This window comes from Setaria italica, chromosome IV (genome assembly GCF_000263155.2).
Source record: "Setaria italica strain Yugu1 chromosome IV, Setaria_italica_v2.0, whole genome shotgun sequence".
Lineage (NCBI taxonomy): Eukaryota > Viridiplantae > Streptophyta > Magnoliopsida > Poales > Poaceae > Setaria > Setaria italica.
In genome coordinates, this window is record NC_028453.1 from 33,607,760 (window position 1) to 33,629,707 (window position 21,948).

The window sequence follows — 21,948 nt, forward strand, 5'->3', positions numbered from 1 at the left end:
TTCGGCGAAGGCCGCCGCCGGGTAGTAAATAATTGGGCTGCTAATTTGATGGACGAACTGGGCCTAACCGCAAATCCGGCCCAATAACATGTGCCATCATCAGGTTTTGGTTTTCCTTACCACCGTGCATTCTAGTGCCTCATTAAGAGGTCCAAGTGCCAAATAAAAGTTTAAACATGCAAAATAAGATTTCCGCCGTAATTAAGTGCCGAAAGGCTCCATTTAATTCACATTACAAAAGGTGAGAGTACTGCTTTACTCGGTTAATTCCCAGACGATCATTATCCTTAGAAAAAACTCCCAGACGAGACCGAGAACAGAGGACATGGACATGTTCTAGATTCTAGTCCTGAATGAACCCAGTCGATACACATACCATATATACATACACCACTGGCAACGTCTACGAGCGATACATACCTTATATGCAGTCCTCTGCTCGGTGCATCGCCTAACAATAGCATCACTACATGCTACTCCAACATCAGCTTCGCATACAAAAGGGCACTCGAGCAACACAGCAATGCGCTAGGCTCTACGGCGCGCGGTTCTTCTTGAAAGCGCCCTCAAGAACCGAGAAGGAGCAGAGCACGGTGTCGCCGCCGTGCTTCAGCGTGTACAGCTGGCACAGCGCGCGGCCGGCCACCTTCCACGCGAAGCCGCACTTGCTGACCTCGTTGCGGGGCACGGCGTGCTCGTACACCACCTGGTACACCGCGCAGGCCTCGTTGAAGAGATCGAAGCGCTCCCTTGGGCTGTATTCAAACTCCTCGGCCTTGTACAGCATCTGCAGAATCCCGCAACGCAAAATAAGCCCTGCCTGCCTGCGCTTCGGACAGCCATTTGAATTCTCAATGCGTTCCATTCGGCAAAAGGATACTTACCCACTTGTACTCTTGGTAGAGTTCGCGGAAATTGGTGTTCCTTTCCGCCTTATTCTCCAGCTTATGAAGTTTAGAGCTTTCCCTCAAGTACTCCTGATAAAGAGCTGCCCAACGACGCTTGTAATCTTCAGATACTGCCATTTCAGTGAAGCATTGCAGGGCACTATCTCTGATAATAAAAGGAATGGCATGGTAAAAAGAAGAAAATCAGTTACCTTCTCTGTTGTCAACGGAAAGAGGGACATGAGACTTATCAGCTACTTACTGATTGAAGGACCAGCTTCAGACTCTTGTGACGTTACTTCATCATAGATTTTGCCCAGCACGGATGCTGAATGGTAGTCAGGATATCTTCCCCGTTCCATGAAGTGCGGGTATTGCTTGACCATTAGCTCTTCAGGAACAGTGATCTATTTGGAAGCCAGATGGGCAGAAGAAGATAAAAATCTTAAGGTTAAAGTGTAACATATAATCATTTTTAACAAAACTTTCTTACAAAATATTTGAACATAAATCAGACAAATTGTTCGTCTATTTCTTCTGAGTTCCTGTATTATTTCATCTGGACTGTTTCAGTCTTACTCATACATCTCTCATTCTCCAGTCAAATAATTCTCAGATCAAAACAAAACATATGAGGATGGTTAAACACCAAAACATGTGAGCCCAGGATTGGAAATGACCTTTTCTCCTGACTTTGGAGCATCCAAAGCCAAGTAATAAATGTCAACCAAGTCAAGCATCTTCCTCTTTATCATTTTCCGTTCGCTTTTAGGAATGTCGCCTGTCAAGAGCTGATCCATAAATGCCAACCAACAATCTGCAGCTGCACCCAGCACATAACTGAAGGGCAGAAAACAAAAATGATAATTAGACTGCATGACTTTTACGGTGATGCTAACTAAGTACTACCACTTCATTTTCTCACTGGCATGTGGACCAAGGAGACAAGGACCACATGTCAGCAAGATATCAAGTAAAACATCCCCAAATTTCCTCAATTTTTGGGTAAAGGGAATTGCCACAAAAAAAAGTAAGACAACCACACTGTCCTTACTATAAGATGAACCCAACAGAAGCTTAAAGCACTTCATAACAATTCATGCTATCGTGATTTTCCTCAAGATGAGAATAAAAGTTGCACCTCATATGTTATTCCTACCAAACTTGACATCCTTGTTTTTATCTAATACAATCCACAAGGTGGGGAGGATGCTTTGAAAGGATTTATTCCATTTGGATAAATTGGACCTTACAATCATGACTTCTTAGTTCTTGCATAGAATGCAGGTACAATTTTTAGGGTCAAGACATTCTCCAGCCTTCTTAGCATCAAATAAGCACATCAATGGAATTACAGGGATATAGAGAAATCCATCCACCTCAGTTAGTACCTGGGTGTAAACCGAGCTCTCAAGTATTCGCGGAATAACAGGCGTTCCAATTTGGATCCAGGATAATCCTGAGGCTTCTTTTGTTCTGTCTTTCTCCGTGATATTCTTCGAAACCATGGTTTATGTTGTTTAAAGCACTCCAATAACTGTAAAAGGTCAAATTTGCAATTGAAGTGACAATTCTTCTCAGAAGAAACAAAAAAACAGAGCAGAATATGATGGCATATGAAAATATGTTGGTGCTAAATGAGCACTACAAAAACAGAATCCAAAAGAAAATATTCCAGAGTTTAGTCCAACTGAAACCATAAGAACTCCCCAGAAAAAAAGAACTCTTGACTCAAGGGAAAGACATCCCTCTGACTTTGTCCTTAAAAAAGCTGGTACCAAGATTTGAACCCAGCCCGGCAACAGGGGTTTCATTGACCCTCGGAGTTCAACACTCTGAGGTCAGCCTAGCAGAGCAAATCATCATGAACCCATATTATGAACTAACTTCAGATCAATCTAATAAAAACCAGGTTATGTTACAACGCATCTGCTAAGAATCAAGAATGTAACAAAAATATCTAAATCAAAAAAGTGTTTTCTTAATTTCTCTGTGTGTTGCATGGGCCTATTTGCAAAATTCCCAAGTCTTAAAATCTCCAAAACAGAAAATACATTCCAAAGTTCAGTATCATGGCTCAATTTTGGGGCAATAAAAGATGAGTTTCTTATGTGATTGGGGAAGTAAAGGTTTTCTTTTTTACATTGTTGTGTTCCTGATAAAACAAATTATAAAACATGCAAATAGATCCAAATAAAGTACCAAAGGATTGTTTCATAAAGATTGTTATCTCTAAATTTTGAATGCCTAAACAAAATTAAGGGGGCGTCAGAAAGACATAAATGGAAGACCATTCAATTCAAATGGATATGATGGATATTGCTGGCATACAGTATAACACAAACTTGGTCCTTTTTCAGAGTCCCCGTCGGATCTGTTGTGCCCATTAGATAATAACATTCATCAATCGGGATCCTTCCTTGTTTGAGTCCTTTTCTTTCCTCCTTAGTCATTAGAGCTAGCTGGAATTGCAAATATGCCTCATCTTCTGGTTGAATTCCAGATAGAATCATTCGTGCCGACATTGAATCATCCAGGTCAGCATGGTTAAATGCAACTGTAAATAGGGACCATGTTAATAGAAAGCAATAGCCAAGGCCCAGGCGTTACTAGTTAAATGATTCAATGGCAGAATAGTTGGAATGTGACAATTTAACCAGACACTCAAACAGTACAACTTATATCATTGTAGCATAAGTGAGTGGCTGTGAATCTCAAAGTAACCTTCCAGTGAATCTCTAGGCTTGTGACGAGCTTTATTGACATCTTCAAGTGCCCTCCTTAGAAGCTCCACAAAATACTCTGCTGGAACCCGCCCATAGTGAAGTAGTGAAATTAAGAACCTTGATATCAATGTCCTTTTAGTTCGGTTGCTGAAAAGATGCAATAATACAATACAAACTGCTGAGTTGTTAACCAAAAGGAAAGCACTCAAATAGCTGTAGAAAAGTTTAGTTCAAATTTGGACTCAGATATAAGTATATCATAATACCAAACAAATAACAATAATGAAAAAAGAATTCCGAGAAGATGGGAGTATGGGTTACGACTTACCTTGTAGTAATTATTTCCAAAGAGTTAAATGGCTTCTCTCCAGATGAATTTTTATCACCGTATATTTTTATCATTGATGGTCTTATACAGATTGTCTCAGAGGGAAGCTGTAACAAAGGAGAAGCGCATTCATCACGGATTTACTATAGGGATTAGGTAAGAGAAGAAGCTTGAGAAAATCGGCAATAACATTGAAGTATGCAAGGAAATTGAAAATTATCTTAACTGGGATATTTAATTGAATCTTCCAAATATGGTCAATAACACTATAATGTTGCCATGATATAAGAGACAGAAGCATTGCATTTTTCAAGTTCTCACAGGTATAAACAACAGGCTCAATGTATGAGAAAGATTTATGATGAAAGGTAAAGTCCAAAGAAACTAATCTTAGATGAGCATGCTAAACAACAAGAAGCCTAGCAAATTAGAGTTCAAGCCATACAGAGTGACAAACACATACCCTTTTATCAACTAGAAGGGTTCCCTTCACAGCATATCCATTATGGAACAAACAGAACTGTATTAAAAGAGGCTGGAGTACAAAAGAAGCACAAATTGCTTAGTTAAGCCAAAAAGCATGTGAGAAATAGCAGAGCAGCATATAGTATCATATGGTACAGGGAATACGTGTTCAGCGGTGAGATATCGGTGCCCTTTGAATCCACAGCATCCTGTGAAAGGCATAAAAGATAAATATTAAGCAAATAATATTCAAGGAATTATAATGGTTAACTGAGAAGACTGGTGTTAGCTAGAAATACCAGGTCACATGCCTTAAGAAAGCTTCCCTTGAAGACACTGGTGGGGCATTTCCTAGCTAAATCTACTGATATTAAGCCAGTCCCATCAGTATGAATCAAGTGCTCCCCATCTTGAACAGCAATTTGTCCAGATTCGTACTGAAACATTCAGTCAAATATAAATGGCATCTAGTATCTGGCAAGTGGCGCAAACACGAGAGATGAAGGAATATTTACCCTGCAAGGTACGTCGTCAATTATTTTAACATGAACATTTGATAAGTCCACACCCAATTTGATAGTTTTGGATAGTATCAAAGCAAACCTGCACATTCTCTCCAGAACAGTAAGTAGAATTTACTAAAAAGGTGGTAGTTATAGCCTTAGACTAGGACAAAAGGCAGAGAACATGACAGTAACAAGGCCATGAGAAGATAGTTGCATAGTAATGGATGTGTGCTTAGAGGAAGCAAGCAAAATAAGACAAAGCTGTATCGTGACAAGGGTGCCAGGTGTCAAGGTCCTACGATGTACCTTACCCTCCTAACAGGAAAAAAATATATTTGGTTTGGTGTGCAGTCAAGAAATCCTGTGTTAAGACACAATACTACACATTAGAGAAACAGGGAGACAGAAAAGGCCATCAATGTGCACAAATTGTAAAAGTACCACCAAGGTTAATCAAATTTTTGTGTTCCCATAACACATCACCTCTTTTTGTTTATTGTGTAAGAAACCCAAGATCCAATGGATATAGCAAAAGTAGTGGATTTAATATCGTGCACCAACTATGTAAAAGAGAAAAAAAAATCGAGTACCAAAAAAGGCACCAGCTATATATTGGAATAGGTGTCTAAAGGTATTCAATGATTACTTAATGTTGTGCAATAAAAGTAAATAAGATGGTTAACCTGGACAAATATTTGGCCACAGTAGGAGCATTGTGTATGTGCATAAAGAGTCTGCGGGCCTGATCAATTGTGTGGCCAGAGAGATCGTAATGGTAATCCCTTTCCCACCCAGACTCTGTCCGAACAAAATAACACCTAACAGAAGTGCTGCATTTTTTGTTTTTCTCTTTCTTCTTTTCCTCCTTTAGCTTCTCCTCCTTCCCTCCATCTTTGTGAACTGGCAAAACGGCATACTAGCCCAGTCAAGACAAACCATACATTCAACATGCAGGTACATAACATGAAAGACACCACTTGTAAGAAAGGAAAATGCTTAGCACTCGCTGTACGCAAAGCCATTGGTGCCTAGTAAACTAGTGCATTGTCCTCTTGTTATCTAACAGTTAAGTAGTTTAATCCAAAACTAAGGACCATCGCTGAGAAATATCTTTCCCATGAAAACAGCACAGGATCTGTTTTACACAAAACTTCCTATAATTCCATACTATTCTGTAAATGAAAATGGATGGGCTACAAAAGCTATGCCACACCTTAATCTTGTTTCAGTTTAGTTCAGGTAAGAAACACGTTGAAACAGCCCAGGTCATGTGAGAATCACAAAGATGAGGATAATGTATACTACCTCCGATCTGGACATTGACACGGTCTTCAATATTGTACTTTGACCAACAATATCTATAAAAATATATTATTTTCAATAGAAAGAGCTATATGTCATGAAAATATGTTTCCCAATGAATCTACTAATATCAACCTCATTTTATTAATCTATATACATTTTTAGCTATTATAGTCAAAGCTAAAAAAATTGACTTACGATACAGCCAAATAAACTTATATTTGGGATTAGAGGGAGTACATGAGAAGGGTGCAGTTTAGGTTCCATGACCAGTCATAGAAAGAAAAGAACCTCACCATGATCACCATGCCATGAGAAGAATGGATGTTATATGATATGATTTTGTTTACCACTACTAGCATAGTGCATATAGCTATATCATATCCAGTGTGGTGCCTAGGTCTTTATTTTTTCCCTCAAACACACAAGAAAGCTGCATATCATTATATTAAGAAGAAGAAAGGGTAAAGAACCCTGGTTACACACAAGGTTCTTAAAATTAGCAGATTTATATAGAACTACTGGTAAGGCTGCACTATAGACTAAACGCAGAGCTATAATACATTCAAGTCATGGACTAACCAAGACTATATGGGCCATCCATAATAGCCCACAAGGCTGGGCCGTCATGTATGCACCTACACAGTTACTGCTGTATTTCCAGTTACTGCTCTACTGTAAATTGTAATTATCCATAGCTGTAGTAGCACACTAAACAGTAGACCAACTTTTTTCCACCAAGCATAGTGTGTTCTGGAATATTTCATTTATCAAAGCTGTGAATTGACTTCGGTGTGCACATATGACACGACAGTGGTGATTAAAACCATCAATAGCAATTAAGAAGTTTGGCTTCTTTTTTTTCTCAAACCACACAGGAGAACTGCACGTCATTTCATTAAGGTAGAAATAAAAGTACACGAGTCTAAAAAGTTTAGCTTGTAAATTGATCTATACCAATATCACATTAGGAAAAACAAAACTTACTGAAATAGAGATATTGATGCAAGCCCAAAAGGATACCATCATTAGCGACCTGACGGTAAAAAGTACAGTAGATAGTGAATTTGTCGGTACTATTAATTTTTTTTCTCGAACAACGCAGGAGAGCTGCGTGTCATTTCATTAATAGAGAATAGAAAGTACAAAGAGAGGGGGATAGCCCCCAGACTAAGTACCGAACACACCCCAACACTCACAAGCACTACACACACACCCAAAACTCTAGCTTATAGGTGCAACACCACAAGAGCCACCAAACGACCTACTGTTGACGCTAGATTTTGACACGTATGAAATCGGCGTCAGGAAAGGAAGAAATCAGGAGATGCGGCAAGACACAGAGGTCACGGTTGAAAATTGGCCGATTGGTGCTACAGTCAGGGATCGGCCGATTACCCTTTAAGGGTTCAACTCCGCCTCGCCCGACCCCTGAGTACTGGGGTTGGATGCGCCCGACCCTTCGAAGGAGGATCTCCGCCTCGCCCGACCTTAGGTCCCAGGGTCGGTGTAGTCAGAGCCCCCGACATGTGGGCCGTAATCGGCTGTCCCTTGCCGATAGAGTGGGTGAAAATCGGCCGATTAGGAGGCTGGAGCAATTGGGCCGGTATGGGCTTAAAGCGGGTCATGAAGATAAAAAAAGAAGTCAGCCCATGAGAGCATGATGATCAACTCCAGTACGAATCGTACTTGTAAATATTCATTTTTGTTTAAAATTAGAGATAGAGTTCTAGTCGGTTAAGGAGTCGTTTGTAACAGGCTATAAATAGCCACCTTTGTAGATCTGTAATCATCATCAAATCAATACAACAAACTACTATTTCCTCGTACTTACTTTCAAGCCGGCGACTTCGCCAATACTTTTCTTCTTTCTCACGAGTTCGTACGGGTTGGCGGGGCTGCATCAACTTGACCTCCGGCCGATCTTGTAAGTTCCGCTTATCGAATAGTTTCTAAGCTTTAACTTCGGGCGCATCGCTGTCGTTTCGTTTAGATTTATTCACCAGTTATCGATATTCACTAGAATTCTAGGTTTTACCTGTTGTTCTAGTTTTATCACCAGTTATCCAGCTAGGAATTGGAACCTTCGGCTTTCCTGTACTTCGTTATTTAATCTATTCGTTTTACGCATAGCCGATTAGATTTGTTCCTAGTGTTGTTATTGTAGCGTTGTTTAGATTACTCCAGCAGTCTTCTTTATTAACGTTGCCCGGTAATCGGCTGCATTATAGCCGATTTCTTTATTACAGCAAATCGGCCGATTCGCTGATAAGCTATCTCGAGATTGGAACTTTAGCCGATCGCAACCTCTGGGATCTGACACGTTTCTTTCCTTGCCAATCAACAGGTCAGATTGGATGGCACGCCGCGCGAACCGCACCAGGACGATCACCCGAACAGGAGTTAAGCAGATTCTCCCGGGTCGTGTGTCCGACGCTGGGATTCCGATCAGCCGATTTTTAGCGCCAACACACTTTTGGCACGCCCGGTGGGACCAATACAACCGCCACTATGTCGAAAGCTGCCGAAGTCTCGGAAGATAACGTTATCGAAGTGACAGAAGCAGACCTCAGGGACGACCAGAAGGAAGAATTGGAGAAGCAGATGGCATACTACCGGAAGACATGTCTGCAATCCTTCAGTCGCACCAGGAGCGGGGAAACTGTCAAAAAGACTCCGTTTCCAACTCCCCGCCAGATCACAATCACCGAGGACTCGGACAAGATATCCGAGATGGTTCAACAATCTATCTATCAAGCTTTCATTGATCAATCCCCGGTGATTTCTAATACGGTATACAATGCCATCATCAGCTCCTTGGCCAACGGCGTATCCCAAGGGTACCAGGGGCCGGCATATGCTCCACCTATCACGGCCCCGACCAGGAGTTATTCAAATACACCCTACTCGGCTCCTAAGCCGATCCAGGCTCCAATTGGAGGTCCCGGCACCTCCTCATCATCAATCCCTCTGGGGCCTAACAGCGCGCCGTATCTCCAGCCGCGGTCCGTTCAGTTGTCCTCCGCACAGTTGTCTCCTTCAAATTCAATGCCTTGGGGGACACCATCGGCGTCGGCCGTCCAAGATCAATCAGCCAGCTATGGAAGCATTCCAATCCAAGCACCTTTCCAATCGGCTGCGCGGTCGATGATGCCACAATATCAGTCCATCGTGCCGGAGATGAGCAGGGGGGCAGAAGCAACAGAAGCACTTCGGGGCGTTGCGCCGATCATACTATATGACGAAGTCGTCGGCTCACTCAGACAGCCGATCCCGAATACGCAACCAGCCACGTCGCATCAAGCGCCCCACGTTCTCACCCACCACCCGGTTATCCCGCCGCCGGTCTACCAACACGTGCCGTTTCCTCAGCCGATAGTCCATCAACAACAACCAGACTGGACGGCACGCATAGCGGAGGTGATTCAAGAACAATTCGGTTTAAAACCGAAGATGCAGACCTACACTTACAAGACACCATACCCGCCTACTTATGACTTGCTGCCGTTTCCCCATCGGCACAAAGTTCCCGATTTCACCAAGTTTTCGGGACTGGATGACACCTAAACTGTAGAGCACGTGAACAGATTCATCATCCAATGCGGAGAGGCAGCGGCGCAAGATGCTCTACGAGTACGCCTTTTCTCGTCATCCCTGTCCGGGTCAGCCTTCCAATGGTTCGCTACACTGCCACCCAACTCAATAATTACATAGGCTGACCTAGAGAGGCAGTTTCACAAGTATTTCTATGCGGGGGTCCATGAGATGAAGCTTTCTGATTTAACCAGACTCAGACAGAGAAGTGATGAGCCGGTATCCTCGTATGTGCAGAGGTTCAGGGAGATCAGAAACAAATGTTACTCCCTGGCTCTAACTGACGCACAATTGGCCGACATAGCCTTCCAGGGTCTCCTACCTCATATCAGGGAGAAATATACTTCACAGGAGTTTGAGAGCTTGAGCCAAATTGTGCATCGTTTGTCGGGCCAGGAGGTACGCCACTTTGACCCATGAAGGAACTTCCAGAAAAAGGTGGCGTACTTAGAGGAGGTTGAATCCGAAGAAGAAACGGAAATCGGCCTGGCGGAGTGGGTTAAAGGAAAAAAGCCGATATCGTGTCCGTTCGGGAAAAAGAGGCCAGAAACATTCGGATTTGACACATCAAAGGCTGATAAAATTTTCGATCTTCTTCTCCAAGAAGGACAGATCAAGCTTTTGCCATATTATACGATCCCGTCGGCCGAACAGCTGAAGAAGATGAAATATTGCAAGTGGCATAACGCCACCTCCCACGATACAAATGAATGCAAAATCTTCCGACAGCAAATACAGTCGGCCATCGAACAAGGCAGGCTCAAATTTGAAGTCCCAACAAAGCCGGCCAAGCCGATGAAGATCGACCAACACCCCTTCCCCAACAACATGGTTGACACGGGGAAGAATTCGCTCCAAACCAAGGTGCTGACATCTGAATCGGCTAAGAAAAGTGGCGTCATGGACCTCAGAAATCAAGCGACGCCCGAAGACGTCAAGGGAAAACGGCGGATGGAGGATGAATACGACGGATCAGAAGAACCACGCAGGCCTGTCACTTCCAAATTTTTGCTCGACAAATATCAACGGCAGCAGGAACACTCAAGATCCCGAGAAGAGGCGATGCGGCGACATGAAGATCACTGGCGATGCCCATTCTTCATCCACTGCTGGGAGAGCAACCTTAGGTTGCCGTCGGCCGATAATTTCCCTGAATGCAACGGCCCGTATCGTAATAATCGGCCATTCAGGAGGTATCGCTCCAGAGACGGAAGACCAGAGCCGATCAGCACGAATTGGCGCGAACAAGAAGACCGACGCCCTCCAATGCGTGATCGGCTGGGGGGCAGAAGTGACCGACATGATCGGCCGGAAGACAGGCGCGAACGAAACGATAGGCCGGGGGGCACGTTCGGTCGGCACAGCCAACCAGAAAACAAGGTCAGCGTTCACGATCGACTGGAAGAGGTGGCCGATGCTCGGGTATCAGATGAGAACCCCTTTGGACGCGAACCAGAATGGGAACGCGCCAGGCCACGGACTAAACCGGTGAACCCTAGGTGGTGCCCTGATGGATTGACCAAGTCTCAAAAACGAAGAATCCAACGTCTCCGCCAGTGGGAACAACAGGAAGAAGAGCAACGACATACGGTGGATGACAGAAATGACAGGTCTCAGGTCTGGCGCCCCAAAAGAAACGACAGGGGGGACGACGAATCGGCAGCCGACATCAGCATGGTTTTCATACTGCCGATGGAATTCATGACTCCTGCCGACCGACAGAACATGTCGGCAATAGAAGAGTAGATGGCACAATTGGCTTTGGAGCCAATGACAGCCACGTTCGAGAAGCCCGAAGATGACAAACAACAACACCTGAAGGCATTGTTCCTTAAGGGGCATGTCAACGGCCGACCCATCACCAGATTGCTAGTAGACGGAGGAGCTGCTGTTAACATCATGCCATACGCCATGTTCCGGAAGCTAGGAAAGAGTGATGATGACCTTACTAGGACAGACATGATGCTCAAGGACTTCGAAGGCAACGTGTCTCCCACCCGCGGCGCACTCTGCGTCGACCTCACCATCGGCAGTAAGACCCTTCCTACTACTTTCTTTATTATTAATGGCAAAGGGTCCTACAATATGCTACTCGGCCGAGACTGGATACACGCAAATTGCTGCATCCCGTCTACGATGCACCAATGCCTCGTACAGTGGGTCGGCGACAACATCGAGGTGGTCACCGCCGATTCCGCATACAGCGTCGCGGCAGCCGATACGTAGCAATGGAGCTGCGAGAATTTCAAGTGCATATCCGGGAGGATACGGGACACTGATTTCCTGAAGGTGTCCGATTTTGGCCTACAGCCGATCCGAGCAGTCGGCTCTGAAGATTCAGACTAAATGGATCAGTTCGCCCAAGAAGATGGAAAGCTAGGACACGGGTTCACGTCGGCCGATTCATTAGAAATGATAGACTTAGGCGATGGCACCAAACCAAGGCCGACGTATATTAGTGAAAATTTGGATCCGGAATACAAATGTAAATTAACAAATTTATTAAGAGAATTTAAGGATTGCTTTGCTTGGGAATACCATGAGATGCCCGGATTAGACTGATCTATTGTCGAACATCGGTTACCCATAAAGCCGGGGTATCGGCCGTATCAACAGCCTGCACGGCGGTGTAATCCTAAAATCCTACCTGATATAAAGGCCGAAATAACGCGGCTAATCGAAGCAAAATTTATTCGGCAATGCCGTTATGCCGAATGGATCTCCAACATTGTACCCGTATACAAGAAGAACGGAAAGCTCCGCGTATGCGTCGATTTCAGGAATCTCAATCAGGCCACGCCAATGGACGGATACCCAATGCCGACGGCCGATGTGCTGATAGATGCCGCCGCGGGGCACAAAGTTATTAGTTTCATGGATGGAAACGCTGGATATAATCAGATACTAATGGCCGTAGAAGACATATCCAAGACTTATCAGTTTGAAAAATGCCGGCGCTACGTATCAGCGAGCCATGAATTACATATTTCACAAACTTATCGGCATACTGGTGGAAATTTACATCGACGATGTCGTAGTCAAATCAAAAGGACACCAGGAGCATTTAACTGATTTGCGGCAGGTACTGGAATGCACAAAGAAACATGGGCTGAAGATGAACCCGAATAAGTGTGCCTTCGGTGTATCCGCCGGACAATTCTTAGGATTCATGGTTCACGAGCGGGGGATAGAAATCAACCGGAAGACCATAGCAGCCATTAATAAAGTCGTGGTCCTGCAAAATAAGACTAAGTTGCAGTCCCTAATCGGCAAGGTGAATTTCATCAGAAGACTCATATATAATCTGTCTAGGCGTATCCAAGCCTTCACACCATTGTTAAAGTTGAAGCCCGACCAAGAGTTCATATGGGGAGAAGAGCAACGCAAGGCACTAGAAGATATCAAGCAGTACTTGGTCTCACCACCAGTATTGGTCCCACCTCAAACTGGTAAACCGTTTAAACTGTATTTATCAGCCGATGAATGAGCTATCGGGTCGGCTTTGGTCCAGGAGTTCGAGGGAAAGGAACGGGTAATATATTATGTGAGCAGGAGACTTCAGGACGCTGAAACAAGGTATCCCTCGGTAGAGCGGCTATGCCTATGCCTTTACTTCTCATGCACCAAACTCAGGCACTATTTGTTATCGGCAGAATGTGTAGTCATATGCAAAGATGATGTGGTAAGATACATGCTGTCATTGCCGATCTTGAAAGGACGAATCGGAAAATGGATCTTGGCCTTATCAGAATTCGATCTACGATATGAATCGGCAAAGGCCGTCAAGGGTCAGGTTATGGCCGATTTTGTTGCCCAGCACTGCGGACCAGAGACTACCTTCGTTGAACCAGTGCCGTGGACCTTGTATTTTGACGGTTCATCATGTGGGGCCGGATCAGGAATCGGCATCGTTCTCATATCGCCTCGGGGGCAAGCTATGATTTCTCTCTGCCAATAGAAGCATCCGCCACTAACAACCAAGCAGAGTACCGAGCTGTGTTGAAGGGGTTACAATTATTAAGGGAAATCAAGGCCGACGCCGTCGAGATTTTTGGGGATTCCATGCTTATCGTGGACCAATTGACAGGAAGGTCTGAATGCAAGGATGATGTATTAAGGATTTATTACGAGGATTGCCTTCAACTTCTGAAAGAATTCAAGTCCGCGGTTATTGAGCACATCTCTAGGAATCATAACGAGGATGCCAACAGGCTTGCCCAACATGCATCCGGATATCGGCCGATTCAAGGCGCTATGGCTTTGGAGCTCGCAGCCGACGACTGGCGAAAAGAGATCGCCGATTACCTAAAAGATCCATCTAAGAAAGTGGATCGGCGGATACGATTTCAGGCCACAAAATATGTTCTACTAGAGGACGACCTGTTCTACCGGATGATTGATGGTGTCCTGCTCAAATGCCTAGGAACAGAGGAGGCGAAAACTCTGATGGGAGAAATCCACGAAGGAGTGTGTGGAGCCCACCAATCGGCACATAAGATGAAATGGATGATTAGGAATAATGGGTACTACTGGCCGACAATCCTCGAAGACTGCTTCAAATATTATAAAGGATGCCAAGATTGTCAGAAATACGGGATGTACAGCGTGCGCCCGCATCGGCCATGAATCCTATTATCAAACCATGGTCGTTCAGAGGATGGGGAATAGACCTCATCGGACAAGTTTATCCTCCGTCAAGCAAAGGGCATAAATTCATTCTAGTAGCCACAGATTATTTCACCAAATGGGTGGAGACGATTTCGCTAAAGGCCGTGACATCAGCCGCCATGGTTGATTTCGTAAGGGACCATATCGTCTACCGTTTTGGCATTCCCCAGACTATCACAACTGATCAAGGAACGATGTTTACATCAGGGGAATTTGAAGAGTTCACGGCCGAGATGGGAATCAAACTACTAAACTCCTCTTCGTACTATGCCCAAGCTAATGGTCAGGCCGAATCTTCCAATAAAGGGATAATTAAGTTAATCAAGAGGAAGATAGAAGAACAGCCGAAAAAGTGGCATCTATGCTTGACCGAGGCTCTATGGGCATACAGGATGGCTTGCCACGGGGCCACCAAGATGTCTCCTTATCAGTTGGTGTACGGTCACGAGGCAGTACTGCCGTGGGAATTGAGGGCAGGATCGAGATACACGTCGCTCCAAGATCAGTTGACGGCCGACGATTACTCCTCACTCATGAAAAGGGAACTCGATGACTTGGCGGGCCAACGATTGAGAGCTTTGATCAGTATCAAAGAAAACAAGAAGAAGGTGGCCAGATGGTATGATAAGAAGGTCAAGGTCAAGCAGTTCTCTCCGGGGGACCTAGTATGGAAGTTAGTGCTGCTGATCGGGTCAAAGGATCCTAAATTCGGTAAGTGGTCCCCTACGTGGGAAGGGCCGTATAAAATCAGCCGGTGTGCTCCGGGAAACGCTTACATTCTGGAAACGATCGAAGGAGAAGAGTTCACTAGGGCTTTGAACGGAAGATACTTGAAAAGGTACTACCCTAGTATATGGGTCGGAGCATAAGGATCGACCGCAGAATATGGTAAACAAACATACAGCCGATACAAGAGAAAATCGCCTAAAGGGAAAATATAATCGTCCAAATCGGCCGATTTATCTTTCGGTACGGACGATGGGTCACACGGCCGACGCAGTACAAGTCGCCCTTAGAACAAAAATAATTAACCACGCTTCTTCTTAAGTTCTCTCTCTACCCGGCCTAGTTCTATCAGAAGACGGATGTGCCGTTCTTCTATGTCTTTCATCGCGGCTTCCGCTTCAACTTGACGGGGAACAAGATGACTCCGGTTCACTGCCGGGCGTGATGTCCCTGCCATTGCATCTTCAAGAGCAACTTGATGAGGAAGCGGGTGGCTCCTGTCGGCTTGAGGTCGCCTGTGGTCGTTACCATCGAGGAAGTCCCAAATCCGTTGAACATCGGCAAGGACGTGTTCCTTGAATTCTTCACGATGAGCCCTAATTAGATCATTGTCTTCTTGTGACAATGGTTCATCAGAGTACACGAGCCCGATGGCTCGTTCGAGTCCAGGGCTAAGGCGCCGCGGCTAGGAAAAGAGACAATATAAAACCGTCGAAGATGAGATTTTTCAGAGGAATCGAACTGAGAGAAAGGCGGAGGCAGGTCTCTTACCTGGTTAACAGAGGAAAAAGAAGATGACGAAGAAGACATGACTGCAGAGCGCGCCGGCGGAAACAAGTCAGGGGAAAAGAGAATCAAGTTAAACAGGTGCTCTCAAAAGTGAAACCAAGGCCTGTATTTATAAGTGGAGAAAGCGTGGATGCTTGGTAAGACGTGTCCCATCAGAAGTAAAAAGGGTAATAAATAAGAGAGCGCCGCGAAGGATGGTCAAAGGAGGCATTAATGTTCGTACAAAGCTACCAGTACTTTTACAGGTCGCCCAAAAGGGCGTTGATAGCCGCAATCGCTCGACGCCGGATCTGATCGGCCGAGTCCAGGACCCGCTGGTCATCCTCTGCCGATCCCGGGACTTCTGACATGTGGCGGTGGAGTCTATGGGCTTCGTGAGCTAGATGCTGTCTCTCCCGCTTCAAATCGGCGATGACGGAAGGAAGTTCCTGAAGCCTCTTCTCTTCGGTGGCTATTTCCTTGGTCACTTGCTCCATCTCCTTGGCAAGTTCTGCTCTTCGGCGTTTGAGGCGGTCTATCGTGCCGACGATTCCAGGGTGAGAGTCCTCCAGAAAATGAATCCGTTGATGAACCTCTTGAGCCTGACGCTTGTACAAATCTTCTTCTTCACGAGTCTTGGTCAGTTTGGCGCGATCGGCCATGTGATGCAGAGCCCTGAAGACCGGAATCCGCACTGACTCAATATACGCGGCCGGCGCCAAGGCTTCTTCTGCCTCTTCTGGTACTCGCCCGCTGACATCACCAAAGAGCTGCCGAATCGGCGAGGTATCTTCTACCAATCGGCCGATGTCCTCTTGAAGAAGGGATCGTATGCTTTCAAGCTTGGCACGGACGTCGTCAGGAATGGAGCTCAAAGTGACCTGATGGGAAGCAACTTCCTCGTCATCAGAAAGTGCGACCGCGAACGAGAAGAGGCTGTTATTAGGGGTGTCCTGTTCCTGTAAAATAGTAAATGAAAAGAGAACAAGTCAGCCGATGGTAGTAGCAAATCGGCCAATTAAGGGTGGGAGGTCTCTTAACTCTTTAAAATGGATTTCTTCCAGCTGCGTTTGCAAAACCGTCACCCTCGACTCTAGGACTGGCACCATTGGTTCGTCGGAAGAAGAGGACTCAACGACAATCGACGCTCTGCTCGGGCCAGCTTCTTGAAGGATGGCCAATGGTTGATCAGGCAATGCGCTTAGCGTGCCGGTAACCTGTGTCAAAGTTAGTAAGAGCGTCATCCAAATACTAGAAGATCGGGTTGAAGGATCATATACCTCAGGAGGAGGGAGCGCTGACATTTCATTAGCTGCTTGGGTTACTGCCGATTGCTGAGGGTTCACAAGGGTAGTCTGTGCAGCCTAATATAAGAGGAGTCAGTATGGAAATAGCAATCAGGAAGATTGGACAGTGAGTTTACCTGCATAGCCTCCACCAATAATGACGCAGCGGCTGCTCCGGCTTCTGTGGCGACTTGAATGTCTACCTCTTCAGCAGTCGGAAGGGTCGGCACGGCCGAAGTTTCTGCCGATATAATCATGGGTGGATCGGCCGATTCTGTACAGGCACGCACTCGGCGACTGGTCTTCTTGACAACCTTCCTCTGCGCCTGCTTCGCTCGGCCGGCGATGTCATCTACAGAAGGGGCATGATAGCCGCTGAGGGGGAATGTTGTGTATGGATAACGGTCCTCTATCGGCCGACCACTCCGGCTGCGTTTTGGGGGAACGCGGCTTTCAGACTGAGTCAACAGCAAGAGTTAGTATATATGTGTGAAAAAAAAATAAGGGGAAATGAAAATCGGCTAGGGAAAAGAAGAGTACCTCGGCGTTCGGATCAATGTTGGCTAGATCCAGGAGGTTGCAGTATATCGATGCAGAAGTGCAGAACAGGTACTGTTTCCATTCGGCTCACCATAGCTTGAATTGCTGAACGGCGAAAGGGGCTACTATCCATTCATTCAGGTCTATGGTACTGGAGTCTGGAATCCGATCTCGCAGCCGATTATAGTCAAGACCCTTGGTGAGTTCATCTCTGAACTTTGCTCGGCCGGCGAAGTATGCATAAATCGGCAATTGACCCATGCCGAATTGCCGTGCTGCGACGGAGGGGTTGTAGAACTCATAAGTAGGAGCATCTTTCCCCAAGAAGAAGTTTGCCGGTAAGATTCCCGGTTTGATTAATTCGTCTGTGAGGTTTTCATCGAATCAGCCAGTAGTTGAGTCAAAACAAGAAGGGAGCTCAAAGATTGGGTCATCCCTCTGATAAGGGAACCAGCTGGTTGCGTCTTCGCTGAAGCCATTATAAAAACACCTGAAGTATTCGGCCACCTTGGTAGCAGAGTACGAGCAGCCAGAAAAGGCCGATGCCGCTTCGCCGAAAGATGTACATCGGCGTCGAACAGTGGGGTTCTCTGCCGATTCGATGTTGGGGAATGTCATGTGCTCCACTTGCTGCTGAGAGATCTTGCTCATGTATAGGTTAAGCCATAAGTTGATAAACCACCAGGGCCCACCGGGGTTTCCAATCGGCTCCCCTTGGGATAATTTAACGCCGATTTGGTGGAGCATGTGATAGGCTGCCCCCAGTAGGTGCTTTCCAAGGGGAACAGAGGCCCCTATCGATAATGCCTCGGCCAGAGCCTGTGTGTTGGTGGATGGACCGGCTGCTCTCCCACAGAAAAAATGTTTCTCTAGCCACATCATCAAGAAAGCCGTGTGCTCTCTGTTCTCGACTGATCCGGCCCTCCTATTGCATCTAATGAATCCCTTCCATCCGTCGATTCTCTTTGTGTCCAGCCGATGAGATGTCGTGGCCAAAAGGCGAAAAGGGGTATCTAGGGAGGAGATGTCAAGGCTGGTTAACATAACCACATCGGCCAAGGTGGGAGTCATAGGTCCGTGGCCGAAGAGGAATGCATTAAGAGCGTCGGACCAGAAATAAGAGGCTGCTATCACTAATGGCTCGTTTCTTTCCATTTGGGATAAAGATAGATCGATGCACTGGCCGATTTTGCGCTCATCCCATTGGACTCTCTTGGAGGCGGCTATCCTTTGGTACCATTCTCTCCAGCTGAGAGTTTCATTCGGCCATGACCTGAAGGTACCTGACCAGTGATCTAAGTCCATGGTTGATTGCTTAAAAGGGATCCTATGGGTTTCCAGATTGATTAGATCAGTTGGATCCGGGTTTCCCATGGGACCAAGACAGATAAGGTCGGGGGTTTCTGTAAGACGAATGGTAATCTGATGCCTAACCACCTAAAAAAGGAAAAAAGAGGGTGCGGGAGTAAGAACGGATCTAAAAGTAAATACATTATTAAGGAAAGTTTCGGTAATGACCTCCGGGATGAAACTCATCGTAGTTGGCGGGATCGCCGATGGAGCTGCAGATGCTGAAGACACCAATGGGATTTCGGTTGAAGCCCCAATTTCCGCCGATGGAGCTCCTTCTCCCATCGATGGAGCCGCTGTCGTTGCCGCCGGAACTTCCGCTGATGGGGCCATTTTCGGGGCTTCGGGCGGTGGTGAAGTGCCTGAAGGTGCCGCCATTGGAGAAGTAGGGAGGAATGTGGATGGAAGGAGACGCTGGGGAAAAGCTGGGAGCTAAGGAAGGCGCCGGAGGAAGAAGAAGGCCCGTGCGCTAAAGAAGGAAGATGTGAGCTCGTAAGGGGAGTACGGGACGTGCTGGTATTTAAAGGTGGTCTGAGAAGGGGTAAAAGCGGAACTTTTACCATGCCGGCGTTTCGATTTTTTCGGGAGGAGTGGTTGTCGTGGGCGCCCGTTTCGAAAAGATTGCAATCATCAGGCTGGAGACCGCGAAACGGAAGGATATTTTCAATGCGTTTGTTTCGGAAGGGAAGTTGAAAAGAATTTCGAAGTAAAGACTATGTTTTACTCCGAAACTGGGGGGCATGTGTTGATTCCAGATTTTGACACGTATGAAATCGGCGTCAGGAAAGGAAGAAATCAGGAGATGCGGCAAGACACAGAGGTCACGGTTGGAAATCGGCCGATTGGTGCTACAATCAGGGATCGGCCGATTACCCTTTAAGGGTTCAACTCCGCCTCGCCCGACCCCTGAGTCCTGGGGTCGGATGCGCCCGACCCTCCAAAGGAGGATCTCCGCCTCACCCGACCTTAGGTCCCAGGGTCGGCGTAGTCAGAGCCCCCGACATGTGGGCCGTAATCAATACAACAAACTACTATTTCCTCGTACTTACTTTCAAGCCGGCGACTTCGCCAATACTTTTCTTCTTTCTCACGAGTTCGTACGGGTTGGCGGGGCTGCATCAACTTGACCTCCGGCCGATCTTGTAAGTTCCGCTTATCGAATAGTTTCTAAGCTTTAACTTCGGGCGCATCGCTGTCGTTTCGTTTAGATTTATTCACCAGTTATCGATATTCACTAGAATTCTAGGTTTTACCTGTTGTTCTAGTTTTATCACCAGTTATCCAGCTAGGAATTGGAACCTTCGGCTTTCCTGTACTTCGTTATTTAATCTATTCATTTTACGCATAGCCGATTAGATCTGTTCCTAGTGTTGTTACTATAGCGTTGTTTAGATTACTCCAGCAGTCTTCTTTATTAACGTTGCCCGGTAATCGGCTGCATTATAGCCGATTTCTTTATTACAGCAAATCGGCCGATTCGCTGATAAGCTATCTCGAGATTGGAACTTTAGCCAATCGCAACCTCTGGGATCTGACACGTTTCTTTCCTTGCCAATCAACAGGTCAGATTGGCTGGCACGCCGCACGAACCGCACCAGGGCGATCACCCGAACAGGAGTTAAGCAGATTCTCCCGGGTCGTGTGTCCGACGCTGGGATTCCGATCAGCCGATTTCTAGTGCCAACACCTACCAACACAGCCTAATTGGCTATGGAAGATGACCTGGCAAGGAGGTCCTGGAGCTTAGAAGCTCCGGCCATGCCCCACAAGACACACTCATCAGCTACATTTTGCAGCAACTCTGTAATGCTAGGTCTTGTATGTTCAAACACACATGAATTCCTATGCTTCCATGTTTCCCAGGCGACCAAAACAACCAGTGAGTTTAGACCTTTCCTCTGTTCTTTAGAAACAGCTCGAAGAGCTTTCCCCCACCAGCTCAGGAATCTGGTGTTTGAAGCAGTGGGGGCAATATTTGCTAGGTGTAGGGGCTGGAGAATTGAAAACCAAATTTGTCTAGAGAAGACACAGCCAACCAGAAGGTGCTGAATAGTTTCATCCTCTTGATCACAGAATAGGCAAGCTTCATGGTGGGACAGGCCCCTTTTAGCTAGGCGATCCGCCATCCAGCACCTGTTGTTAATTGCTAGCCAAATAAAGAACTTGCAGCGGAGGGGAGCCCAGCTCTTCCAGATCCTCCTCCAGGGGAGAATTTGATGGTCCCAACGAAGAAAGCCGCATAGGCCGACTTGCTGCTGTAACTTCCAGATCGGGTTAGTTTCCATCTGAACTGATCTGGTACCTCATGCTATATCACCATGCTATCTATCAAATCCCAGACCTGGAGGTATTCCACCAGAACCTGGACAGATAAGGCGCCCTTGATGTCAGACACCCATTTTTGGTTACTGATGGCCTCAGCCACAGTTCGCCTTCTAACTATTCTCTTGGGAATGGCAAGTATAAAGTTAGGTGCAATCTCCGCCATGGTTTTGCCATTCAGCCACCTGTCCTTCCAGAACAGAATGGTCTCCCCATTTCCCACAATTGCTTCTACAGCCATGTTGAACAGACCTTGAGCCTTATGAGGGACCTGAATTTGGAAGCCACCCCATGGTCGAGAAGGGTCCGTTTTCTATGCCCACAACCAACGGATTTGGAGAGCCCATCCTAGCAACTCAAGGTTATGGACCCCCGATCCTCCATATTCCATGGGCCTCTGGACCCTCTCCCAAGACACCAGGCAATTACCACCATTTCCCTGATCTTGTCCTTTCCACAAGAAGCCCCTTCTTCTTTTGT

The 21,948-nt window shown here is 46.1% G+C and overlaps 1 protein-coding gene across 1 annotated transcript; it reads right to left on the reverse strand.

Moving 5' to 3' along the window:
• Nucleotides 1–535: 535 nt before the first annotated feature.
• LOC101786991 (probable RNA-dependent RNA polymerase 3) lies at nucleotides 536–21,709 on the reverse strand. Its single transcript, XM_022826138.1, has 11 exons — nucleotides 21,488–21,709; nucleotides 4,706–4,843; nucleotides 4,405–4,476; nucleotides 3,942–4,048; nucleotides 3,612–3,760; nucleotides 3,219–3,444; nucleotides 2,279–2,383; nucleotides 1,568–1,727; nucleotides 1,150–1,294; nucleotides 885–1,018; nucleotides 536–787 (listed from the first exon to the last, which is right to left on the reverse strand). Exons 1-11 carry the CDS (start codon nucleotides 21,707–21,709, stop codon nucleotides 536–538), a joined length of 1,710 nt encoding a protein of 569 aa, XP_022681873.1.
• Between the last annotated feature and the right edge of the window lie 239 nt (nucleotides 21,710–21,948).

Coding starts and splice junctions, on each gene's coding strand:
- LOC101786991 (XM_022826138.1), bottom strand. CDS start 21,709: ATGGCTGTAGAAGCAATTGTGGGAAATGGGGAGACCATTCTGTTCTGG. Junction 4,477..4,705: donor TTCTTAAGGCATGTGACCTG/GTATTTCTAGCT, acceptor TTTGTACTCCAG/CCTCTTTTAATACAGTTCTG. Junction 1,019..1,149: donor TGAAGCTGGTCCTTCAATCA/GTAAGTAGCTGA, acceptor CTGAAATGGCAG/TATCTGAAGATTACAAGCGT.